Source organism: Pelodiscus sinensis, chromosome 1, assembly GCF_049634645.1.
Source record: "Pelodiscus sinensis isolate JC-2024 chromosome 1, ASM4963464v1, whole genome shotgun sequence".
NCBI classification, from domain to species: domain Eukaryota; kingdom Metazoa; phylum Chordata; order Testudines; family Trionychidae; genus Pelodiscus; species Pelodiscus sinensis.
In genome coordinates, this window is record NC_134711.1 from 188004444 (window position 1) to 188017079 (window position 12636).

Sequence of the window (12636 nt, forward strand, 5' to 3'; positions counted from 1 at the left end):
ACACTTGTTTTTCTTCATCACAAAGAGGTCAATTGTAGGGACACTCCACAATGCAAACATCCCAAAGGATTTCTGCATTTAGGAACCACTTGTGGTTGGGAAGAAAACCCTGCTGAGTTGATCGGCAAAATGATTCTGGATCCTTGGTAAGTGAGCAGGTATCTGGGTGATGTCTCTGATACAGAACTGCCAAACGCTGATTGCTTCTAGGCAGAATGATCTGGACCGAGTTCCCCCTTATCTGTTCACATAATAATACACTGTGATGATACTGTCCTTGAATATGTGAATGCGTGATTTGGTCCTGGAAGGTACAACACGCACTGTGAATGGTGCAAAGCTCCAACACATTGGTGTGAACTAATGCCCCTATTCCTACCACAAATCCTGCAACTGCAGCAAGTCTAGTTGCACTCCCCAGCCATGAAAGGACTCATCAGTAACCACTGACTTGGGTCAGAAAGGGCTGAGCAAAGAGGATCTTTTGGCACATGTTACAAGGGGATTCCCAACAGAGCAAGAGCTGCACATTGTCAAGAGGAAGATGAACCATCCTATCTAGAGAATGCAGGGCAGGGAGATAAATCATCCTGAGCCATGTCTGAAGAGAACAAAGGGATAACTTGGCAAGGTGGACTATTTGTAGACATGTGGTCCAGCAGACTTAGGCACACACAGACTCTGTACAGTTGTGACGGCAAACTGAGGCCTAGCTGGGGAATTGTCTGAAAGCTGCTGGTCGGAAGGAACACCCATAGGTTTGCTGAATCTAAAAGAAAGCTGATGAAGTCTACTTGTTGAGTGGGAGTGGAAGTCAACTTCATGGTGTTTAACAGAGATCCAAATGTTCGCTTAAGCGTAGCATGGTGTCAACATGGTGAAAATGTCCTTTCTGAAGCTGCTGTTCAAGCAACCAGTCATCAAGATAGGAGAAGTTATGGATTCTCTTCCTACTGAAGTATGCTAGGACCACTAACATGCATTTGCTGAAAACCCGGGAGGCAGAATTGAGCCCAGACAGGACAACTGTGTATTGAAATTGGCAGTCTCCTATCACAAAGTGAAGATGCTTCCTGTAACAACTGAATAACCACATGGAAATAGAAATCTTCAAAATCCACAGCAATTAACCAGTCATTCTGAAGCAAACCCAGGAGGATAGCTGACAGAGCGACCACACAGAACTTTGTGTGTTTGATTAATTTGTTGAGTTCACAGAGATCAAGGACAAGCCGCATCCTGTCCTGGGATTTCAGTATCAGAAAATACAGTAAAACTCCATTAGTCCGGCATCCAATGCTCCGGGACTCCTGATGGTCCGGCACCATCAGGAACCTGGAAGTGCTGGGGCAGCCGGACAGGCTTCCCTCATTCAGCTACTGCTGAAACTGACCAGCAGCTGAATCGGGGAAGCCGGGAGCAGAGCAGCTGGGGTGCTGCCGGGTTGGTCTCGTAGCGTCGCCCCTCAGCGCTGCGGGACCAACCCGGCAGGACCCCAACTGTTCTGCCCCAGGGGTCCCCAAGTCAGCCGCTGCTGAAACAGATCAGCGGCTGATTCCAGAAAGCCCCAGGCAGAGCAGCTCTGCCCGGGGCTTCCTGGAATCAGCCGCTGATCTGTTTCAGCAGCGGCTGAATCGGGGACCCCTGGGGCAGAGCAGCTGGGGTCCTGCCGGGTTGGTCCCGCAGCGCCGTCCTTTGGCGCTGCGGGACTAACCCGGCAGCACTCCAGCTGCTCTGTCCCAGGCGTCCCCAAGAGCAGCTGGAGTGCTGCTGGGTTGGTTCCGTAGCGCCGCCCCTCAGCGCTGCGGGACCAACCCGGCAGCATCCCAGCTGCTCTATTGCAGGCATCCCTGATTCAGCTGCTGCTGAAACTGACCAGCAGCAGCTGAATCAGGGACGCCTGGGGCAGAGCCAGACTATCGTAAGGGGGGGCTATGAGGGGTCTGGAGTGGCATCCCCTCCCACCCCACTCCAGACCCCTCATAGCCCCCCCTTCTGATAGTCCGGCATATTTGATAATCCGGCACCCCCTGGGTCCTAAAGGTGCCGGATTATGGAAGTTTACTGTACTTAAGTAAAATCCTAAACATTGCATTTTTACAGAAATTACTCCATCACTACCTATACTACTAGAAAGCTGGCCTACTCAAACAGCAGGATCTTGTGGAGCAATCCCTAAAGAGGGAAGTAGAGGGGATGTGGGCATGGAGATGAACTGGATGATTTAACCTGAAATGACAGTGTCCAGGATACAATGGTCAAACATTATGGAGCCCAGGCATTTTAAAACAGGACAGCCTGTCTCCAAAGAAAAGGGTGAACGACACAAGATTCTTCCAAAGAACTGCAAGTCCTCAATAGCTTGTTGGACATCCAGCATAATCCCTAAATTCTGGAACCAGGAAGCCCTCCTTAGTAATTTTCCAAGGCCATTGCCCTGACAAAGTGTCCGTCATATGTAGGGCAAAGATCGCAATGAGTTTCTATTCTAGGAGGAGGACCTGAATCTGCCCTGCAGAGCCCTGTCCACACTGTTGTGACCACCAGGAAATTCATGGCAGATGAGAATAAAACCCTTTGTATCTCTGCACTGGCACAAAATAGTGCTTATCCAACCAACTGACCACCTGCAATACTGAAGATTGCCTCAATGAGGAGAGCCACTCTCCCAGGGACAGAGGCCTAGAGAACGTCAACATAGAATCATAGAATACTAGAACTGGAAGGGACCTCAAAAAGTCATCATGTCTAGTCCCCTGCCCTCACGGCAGGACCAAGCACGATCTAGATCATCCTTGATAGATGTCTGACACGTGGTGAGAGGTAATGGAGGGTGGGGCAAGGCAGTGCCAACTCATACAGCCAAGGCACAAGAGCCAACTCTCTACAGGTACTGTTGGGAAAAGTCTCTAGCTTCAATGCACAGCAAATGCACACACTTACTTGGAATATACATCCACATCTACTCAAAGAATTAATGTTGGCAAAATTTGGGATCATTAAGTTCTCTGCACTGGCACAGAAACATGTCAGCCAGACAGATATCAGCCAAGTCATAACTGTTCTTTCAGAATTTGTAGATACGACATCAAAAGTTGCCTGTGCTTTCTCTGTCCCTACAACTGGGAATATCCTCCAATTTTTTCCTTTACAAGCCTATGAAATTAAATGTAAAGGACTAGCTAGTCACAGATTCTTAAATGTATACTGAAGACAAATTAGTAAATAAAAACCCCGCCTCTCATACTAAAACAATATATATCATCACAAATTCTTGCATTCATAAACTGTACAGAGAAAGCATGGTATCAGATTGTTGAACTTTGGTATTTGCTGATTTGAGCAACAATTTACCATATTTCTTAGGACAAACTGGAGAACAGGCTTGAATTCAGCAAGATTAAATTCAATTAAGGCAAGTGCAAAGCACTTCACTTAGAAAGGATGAATTCAAATGCAAAGCTACAAAATGGAGAACAACTGGTTTGGTAACAGTACTTCTGAAAAGGGTCTGGGGACTATAGTGAATTACAAATTGAGTAGGAGTATGATTCCACGTGATGTAGTTGTGAAAAAGGCTACTATTCTGGGAATATGTGCTAGACAGAGGAGGTATCTGTCCACTCCTGTTTGGCACTGGTGAGGCCCTCAGATGGATTACAGTGTGCAATTTGGGGTGCCATACTTTTGGAAAGATATGGACAAACTGAAGAGAATCCAGAGGACAGCAACAAAAATAAGAAATTTAGAAAACCTGAGTTATGGGAAAAGCTTAAAAAACTGGCCATGTTTAGTTCTGAGAAAAGATGATCGGTGGTGGGACCTAATGACAGTCTTTAAATATTTAATGGCTTTAATACAGAGAACTGATCAACTATTCCCTATGAGCAGTGAAATTAGGAATAAAGTAATGGACTTAATCTATAGCAAGTGAGATTTAGGTTAGATTTTAGGAACCATTTTCTAACTAGTAGGGTTATTAAACTCTGGAATAGATTTCCAAAGGTTACTGTTGAATCCCCTATCACTGGAGTTTTGGAAACAAGACTGGACAAACACCTGTCAGGGATGATCAAGGTTTACTAGGTCCTACCTCAGTGCTGGGGGCTGGACATGACATCTTAAGGTCCCTTTCACCTCTACATTTCTATGACTGATCACAGAAGTCACATGGTAATTCAAACTTTTTAACTTTATATTGCCTGAAGATATTTGCATTTAATGTTGCTTCACTTTTTAAAAACAATCATTGCAGTAAGAGTTAACAGTGAATATTGGCAAGGTTTTTTTTACTTAGCTCTCCCTCTGCATATACCTTTGGGTCCCTTAACTAACCATCTTCCTTCTTTGTGGGTAAAAATCCCAGAGCGTTAAGCCACTTAAAGCATAGGCAAGTTTTGACGATGTCATATATACAAATTCTGAAAGAACAGTTATGATTTCGCTAATATCTGTTTGTCTAGTGATTTGATAAAACAGCAACAGATGGTTATTTAGGATTTAGGTCAACTAAAACAAAGCACTTCCAGAGAATGGGTTTCTTCAAATCGCCTACCATTTTATATTGGACATTATCTATGTTTGTGTAGACATTCAAAAACAAAGTCTGAAACATTCTGGAGACTTAAGTGAGAAAATGGATTTTTTTTTTACCTAGAACTGTTGTTATTGCTCTTCTTGTCACTTTTCCATTCTTCCTCCTCATCAGTAGAACTTAAGCCTTCACTTTCTTCAGCTTCCTGGATTAAAAAGAGTGTAATTGATTATCAATCATGATTTTTTTGTGCAGTGCATATAAGAAGTTTTATATGGTTGAACTCTAAGGTAGCATCTTAGAAGGGGAAGGAAAGGTAGCAAGTTAGAAAAGAAGATCTCACTATATTAAAAAGATTTATTAAAATAATGAAGTAAAGTTCTTTAGTTTCTAATTGAGCTGACTTCAACACTTACACAAACTAGCACTGCATATTAAATTATTCAGTGTGGGTTGATTGTACATAAACAAAGGCACTACAAGAACTGTCACAACATTCCAAGGCTACTACAGCCCGCACCCAATGGTAGCTGCACTGTTTTGCCTGTGAAATACCTTAGCATTCTTTGCACACACTTTTGCAAGATTTTAATACTCAAGTCTGCATCATCTTAGAATCTTGATATTTTCATGAAGTCAATGTATGATGGAACCTGGCTCACTTAGCATGCAAAAGAAGAATTTAAAGTAGCAGAAGATGGGGTGTAAGATTAAAAAAAGACTATCATGCTCCCTCTTCCCCATAAAAACAGAAGATTTCTAATTTCTATAGATGTTTCCCTTAAATATTTTGTACAGATTTTCAACATATTGACTGGCCTTGTATTCAATAACTTTGTAAAGTAAAACAGTGTATATTTAAATATATAATGGATTACAAAGTATGTGAAATATCCTCCAATATACTGCAGAAGTTTCAAAATTTCCTGCAATTTTTGCCAAATTTTGCTCCTGTGAATTTCACATTCCTAGCAGATTCACTGTGAATTTGTGAAGGACTGCCTTAAATAAAAAAAAGAAGGACCTAGTAACTGGATATCAACCTGAGGGCCATCAGAACAAGTAATGATTCAGGTTATATTCTATAGTATACTACACATAACATATGTTGAAGAAAATTGTTAAGGTTGCAGTGTTAAGCACTCAGGATAAGGAAATGTCAGAATTAAAGGTTGTCTGAGCACTCAACTGCTTAGGCACGATGCTGTCCTTTACTCCTGCATCCTCCTGCCCAAGGGTGGGCAAGATCCAGCCTGCAAAGCCACCAGATATGGCCCCCAGCCACCTCGCTAGCACCCTTACTGCAGAGTAGGAGCACCCACTTTAAACAGCAGACTGCTAATTGCTCTGCAAGCTGGGTAGGGAGGAAAAGCTGTGTGCGCTATCCCCACCCCGTAGCAAAATCCCTAAGCTCCCACTGGCCAGTTTCGGGCCAATAGGAGCTGAGAAATTTTGCTAAAGGCAGGGGAAGTGAATGAAGTCTCCTCACTTCCCCTCCCTCCCTGTGCTAGAGCAGAGCCAGGTGGAACAGCCCACAGGAATGGAGTCTACAGAGCTACTGGTTGGGAGCCACTTCGGTAAGTGCCTCCCAGCCAGAGGCTGTCTCTGGCACCTCCACCCCATCTCGCCCCTTAACTACCTGCCCCAGGCCACCACCGAAACCCTCTGTATCCCTCTGCCCACCTCCTCCAGGTCACAACTCTCTCCCAGACCTTGCACCCCTTTCTGCACCCCTCCTCCAGGCCAGAATCCTCTCCTGCACCCATAACCCCTCCTGGACCCTGCACTCCAAATCCCTGCCTCAAATTATAACCCCTTCCTTCATCCAAACTCCCTCCTGCACCCCAGTCCCCTATCCCAAGCTCTCTTCAACTCCTGCTGTCCCAGAGCACATACCCCCTCTCCACAGGGCCCTTGACCATTTCACAAAATCTTGGGAGTGGCGCCCCCCATTAAAAATTATTGCCCACCCCTGCTCCTGCCTCATTCACTACACACTTTTCAGCCTGTGCAACAGATGAAGCAGGGTTCCTATGGTATAGTATCTTCAGTATATGATCCTGATTCAATCCTATAGCATGCCTCTTCCCCTGGCTTCAACTAGGGATGTAAAATTTAAATTAGTTGTCTAATCAAATAGTCAATAAGGGTGATAAAGGCAACCCAGGGCAAGGCGAAAGCTCTGCAGGAAGCTCAGGGCCAGGGGGAGACTCAAGCAGTCCTGCACTGACCCCATGCTCTCCATGGTGTTTCAAAGCAGCAGCACCGCATGGAGCCTGGAGTTAGCCAGGGACTCTGAGTCCCCAATTGACCCAGGGCTCCATGCGGTGCTACAGCTTTGAAACACTGCTTACAGCCCGGGGCCAGCTGGAGACTCCTAGCTAGCCCCAGACGCCACGTGGTGCTGCCACTTTGAAGCACCCCTTCCTCTCCCTGCCACTTACTGCCTCTTTTTAATAAAGGCAGCGGCGGGAGAGGGGGAATGACTAGTTGACTAGCATATTGACTAGTCGTTCACATTCCTAGCTTCAATGCCACTATTTCCCAGCCCCAGTTCTTCAATCTCCCATAGCTGGCTCTTGTCCTGTCTGCATTTGAGGGGAAATGCTGAAAGGTGCAAGACTCTCATTGCTGTGCTCACTATCACAACAACCAGGAGCAGCACTTACAGGGAAATTTCTGTTCATGCCCTACAGCCATGGGCTAAAGCAGGTCTGAGCAAAATACCCTCCAGCTCATGCATGCAGCAGGAGTCTCAGACAGATTTCCTGCCTGCCCACCACATGCTGCTAAGACAAGCTGCTGCCAGGTTCTGTTTGATCTGCTGTGAGCCTTCACACACTGGTCCCCAACCCCCAGCATTATTCCACTGGCTGGTTTCAGCCAATGGGAGTTGCCTGTTATCAACAGGCAGCTTGGGAAGCACCCTCCCCACGGTTCCCTCAGGCTCCTAGTTGTTCAGAACTCAAAGCCCCCGGGACAAGCAGGGGGTCTGCTTAAGAAGGGTGCTAGCTGGGAGTCAGGCAGGTAAGTCTCCCAGCCAGAGCCTGTTTCTGGCACCCCAACCCTTTGCACCCTCTATCCCACATATCCCCTCCCAGATCTTCTGCCCCCATATCCTCTCCCAGATCCTGTACCCAATCCCTTCTTCCCCAGTCATAACCTACTCTTGCCCAAGGTCACAACCCAAACCTTTGCACCTTAGTCCCATAACCTAGGTCACAACTACCTCCTTCACCCAACCTCCATCCCAGACCCCATGGCTCCTCCATGAATATGAAAGAGTGCGACCCTTGAGCACTTTTCAAAATCTTGTTGTGGTCTCCCATTAAAAATTATTGCCTAGTGATTGTCTTTTTTTTGTATGATTTTATGAGAAGCAATCCCATCCTGGGAACATCCCATTTTCCTGACATAACGAAATCCTTACTTTGCTTTAAGTTATGATAAAAGAAAGTTGTACACCAAATTTGGTGGTCATAGCTCTTACCATTTAGGAGGAATTCTAAAAAAAACCAGACAGACTCACAAACTCAAAATATAGATCTGCTATATATATATTAATGAAACTGTCAGGATACTTTCCACTAACTCCAGTTATTAGAGAATTTGGAAAAGCACTCACCCGGTTTATGAAGCCAAAACAGTCATCCCTTTCCTCATCAGATGAATTAAGTTGTTCTGTGTTATTCCACGTTCGATAACTTGCATATTTACGCCTATGTAGTCTACGCTTTGATTGTATCAGCGAAGCTTCAGAATCACTCTAATTTATACAGAAGTAAAAACAGAGTTACAAATAAAGGTACAATGCTAAATTAATGAATTTTTTTTTTTGCTTAAAGATAAAAAGAACATTACTGAATTTTTAAAAATGACTTTGCAGCACCAGTATTTCCATCGTACTGTAGGCATTTACTGAAAGAAATGGCTTCAGTTAAACAGAAATCTGTAAAAAATTAATCCAGGAGATTTTGATGCCTTAAATTAAGATACAATATTGGTTTTAAGAAAAGACAGTTACTTACCTTCGTAACTTGTTCAAGATGTGTTGCTCCTGTCCATTCCATGTAGGTGTATGCACACCGTGTGCTTGCATCGTCTGAGGCTTTTCCCTTAGCAGTATCTGTTGGGCCAAAAGTGGAGCCCCCTGGTGTGGCACTGCTGAATCAGCTAATATACACCCTCTTGGTTCCTTTTTATCAGACCACTCATAAGAACGGGAAGTGGACGGAATTTGGAATGCACATGAGCAACACATAGAATCATAGAACTGGAAGGGACCTCAAGAAGTCATCAAGTCTAACCCTCTGCCCTCATAGCAGGACCAAGAACTGTCTAGATCATCCCTGACAGGTGTCTGTCTAATCTGCTCTTAAATCTCTCCAGTGACAGAAATCCCACAACCCCCCTAGGCAATTTATTCCAGTATTTAACCATCCTGGCAATTAGAAAGTTTTTCCTAATGTCCAACCAAAACCTCTTGCTGCAATTTAAGTCCATTGCTTCTTGTCCTATCATCAGAGGCCAAAGCCAAAGAGAATAATTTTTCTCCCTCCTCCTTGTAACACCCATTTAGATACTTGAAAACCGCTATCATGTTCCCTCTCAGTCTTCTCTTTTTTAAACTAAACAAGCCCAATTCTTTCAGTATTCCCTCACAGGTCATGTTTTCTAGACCTTTAATCATTTTTGGTGCTCTTCTCTGGACTTTCTCCAATTTCTCCACTTCTTTCTTGAAATGTGGTGCCCAGAACCAGAAACAATACTCTAATTGAAGCCTAATCAGTGTAGAGCAGATTGGAAGAATGACTTCTGTTAATGCATCCCAGAATCATGTTTGCTTTTTTGCAACATGTCATACTGTTGACCCATATTTAGCTGGTCATCCACTATGACCCCTAAATCACTATCAGCAGAACTCCTTCCAAGACAGTCACTTCCCATTCTGCATGGGTGAGACTAATTGTTCCTTCTGAAGTAGAGTACTTTGCATTTGTCCTTATTAAACTTCATCCTGTTTATCTCAGACCATTTCTCCAATTTGTCCAGATCATTTTGAATTATGACCCTATCCCCCAAAGCAATTGCAACCCCTCCCAACTTGGTGATATCTGCAAACTTAATAATCCTACTCTCTATGCCATCATCTAAATAACTGATTATATTGAACAGAACTGGTCCCAAAAAAGATCCCTGCAGAACTCTACTTGTTATGCCCTTCCAGCATGATTGTGAACCCTTAACTACTTTTTGAGAACGGTTATTTAGCCAGTTATGCACCCACCTTATAGTAGCCCCATCTAGGTTGCTTTTCCCTAATTTATTGGTAAGGTCGTGTGAGACCATGTCAAATACTATAGTCTAGGTTAGGGTTACTCAACAAGCAGCCCGTGGGCCGCGTGCAGCCCACAGCCCATTTGTTTGCGGCCCACGATGCAGTTTGGGTTTACACGGGGCTCAACACGCGGCCTATGAGTAAGATCCTTTGAACATGACCTCCACTGGGAACACGTTCCACAACGGTGAGGAATCTCCCAGGTAGGGTAATTATTGAAAGACATAGTGGAAAGGCTGGCTGCAACAGATGGGTACAGCGTGTCGGCATTTCTAGCCCCCAGGGAGGAGGTGCTGGGGCATTGTGGGAAGTGCTTTGTATTCATGCCCATCAGTGTGAAAAACTATTTGCATGTATATGCAACCACACTTAAGTTGCGGCCCTCAGCATGCACTGTATCTTTGTGGCCCCCGGGGATTTCAAAGTTGAGTAGCCCTCATCTGGGTATACCACGTCCACCTCTTCTCCCTTATCCACAAGCTTTGAAATCCTATCAAAGAACGCTTGTCCAGGGTGGCCTGGAGGGCAGCCTGAGAAACTATCCTGCCCTCCTTCATGAGGGCTCTCAACTCAGATTGAGAGTCCCTTGGGAGCAGTTCGGCAAACTTGTCCATGGTCGCCAAACTGTTATACACATAGTGACTCAGCAGGACCTGCTAGTTTCCTGTATGGAGCCGAAGACCCCAGATGCATAGGCCTTTCTGCCCAAGAGATCCATTTTTTTAGCATCCCTAACTTTTAGGGGTGATGCCCGGCTGGCCCCGCATCTCCCTCTGGGTTCACCGTCTGGACGACCAGAGACCCATTCCCCTCCTGTGACACAAAGTACCTCTGCTCAACCTTCTTGTCCGTAGGTGGGACAGAGGCCAGAGTTTGCCAGAGGGTCTTCTTGATTTTGGCCACGGTCTTGTTGATCGGTAATGCTACTCTGATAAGAGAGCTGGGTTGTAAGTTATCAACCATGGGGTCTGAATCCTCTGATACTGTCTGCACTTTAACCCCCAGACTCTGGGCCAGGCGACAAAGGAGTTCCTAGTGGGACCTTGAGTCCATGGAAGGCATGGAAGGGACAGACTCATCGAGTGTGTCATCTGGTGAGGAGGACAAGGACCCTTTCATACATGTCCCCTCAGGGTTACGGAATTGTGAGGTGGCCTGAGAGGCCACAGATGAGACCACAGTGGAGGGGTGAGCAGCAGGGGCTCCTCTCTCTAAGGGGGATCTCAGGGAGGCCTGGCCAAGTAGAAGGGACTGTCCCAATATCAGGGATTGACTCAGTGGGGACAGAAAGGCTGACTCTGATTTAGAAAAGCCTGCACCCTGGCTCTAGTGGTAAGCCCAGGGAGTCCAAAAGGGCCACTGAGCTGGGGACTGCATTTGTGAGGGCCAGCACTGCTGTACCATCGGCATCGGGATTGGCTGGGGCCATTGTTGCAGCTGATGATGTTGCGTGGAGGTGCTGCGGTGCTATGACCTGGAGCCGCCGGATGATCATACCTACTCTGTCTCTGATTTGGTCGTGTACTCCGAGGTCGACCACAGTGATGTGGTGGTGGTCACAGCCAGTGATCTCCCAGTTGGAGTATGCTGGGTCATTAGCTCTGGCTTTCCCTGGTGCTGGGAAGGAGAAAGGGGCATAACCAGTGCCAGCGTCACTATGCCTGGTGGGGAGGGGACAGCTGGTGCCGGACTTGGTGCCACTGCCGGTACCACCTGAGGACCCTGTACCGGTGCTGGCTCCAGTGCATGGACAGGAGTGGAAGCTGCAGCTGGTGCCAAAGCTGAGGGTGGTCCCACGCCCGGTGCTGGGGTTGAAGCTACAGGCGCTGGGACAGAGGGGTGATGTTCCCTCGCTTCCAGGCCCATGGCACTAGATTCCAGGGCCAAGAGTCGGTACCATCCCAGCTCGCACTCCTTGGCTAGACCCGGTGCCAAGGTCAGGGAAGAAGACAGCGTGATCAAGTCTCTTGCTGCCTCGTAGGTCTCTGGAGTGACAGGCTCTGGGAAGTCCCCTGGCGGGCTGGAAACTCATCATGGGTTAGAGTGGTGCTGGCCCGACTGCGATGGTCCAGGTGCAGCACTTGACGGTGCTGTGTGCCCCACTTGAGGGCGAGTGCCTTGAAGGAGACCTGCCCATGCTCAGACCCCTCTTCTTCTAGGGCTGAGACCGGTGCCAATGCCTACGAAGTGCCAGGGAGGCGTGCAAGTGGCTGGATGCTCCCTGCATCAAGGCTGGTGTGCTTTAGGTTACCAGAGCTGGGTTGGAGGCCGGTGCCAGGCGCAAAGCCACCTCCATAAGTATAATCTCCAAATGAGATACTCTTTCCTACTTGGTGCACGGCTTGAAGGCCTTACAGATTTTACAAGCCTCAGACAAATGAGCCTCCCCAAGGGACTTAAGGCAGGCTGAGTATCTCCATAGGGCTCAGGCATCTGGCACTCCGCATAGGGCTTGAAGCCTTGGGGCCTAGGCATGCCCTGCCAAATGCACTGGGGGCACAGCCCAAGCCTCGTCTCTGCACTTGATTGTTCGGTCCAAAGTAAAACACTTAACTCAAGGGTTCTCAAACTCTATGATACCGTGACACCCCTCCCCCAACTACTTAAGAACTAGATAAGAACAATGAACTGCTAAAACTAAGAACTAGAACACTACGTAAAACTGCTAAGAGGCACTTGCAGAGCAAAAGCAAGTTACAATGACTGTCATGAACGGTATGAAGGAACTGAAGGGGTAGAGAGCCAAGCAGGGCTATATATTAGC

General features: G+C 46.5%; 1 protein-coding gene across 8 annotated transcripts in view; it reads right to left on the minus strand.

Annotated features, from left to right (window-relative positions):
- BRWD1 (bromodomain and WD repeat domain containing 1) overlaps positions 1 to 12636 on the minus strand; it is a 134626-nt gene that overhangs the window by 78459 nt on the left and 43531 nt on the right. For all 8 annotated transcript variants that reach the window (XR_012898107.1, XR_012898106.1, XR_012898105.1 and 5 more), the window contains 2 exons: positions 8160 to 8300; positions 4654 to 4739 (listed from right to left, as the gene is read on the minus strand). Coding sequence is in view for 3 of the 8 variants with exons in the window: in XM_075911992.1 (XP_075768107.1) it covers positions 4654 to 4739; positions 8160 to 8300 (227 nt within the window). In the remaining 5 variants the exon portion in view is untranslated. Of the gene's footprint in view, positions 1 to 4653; positions 4740 to 8159; positions 8301 to 12636 lie in introns of those variants that run through there.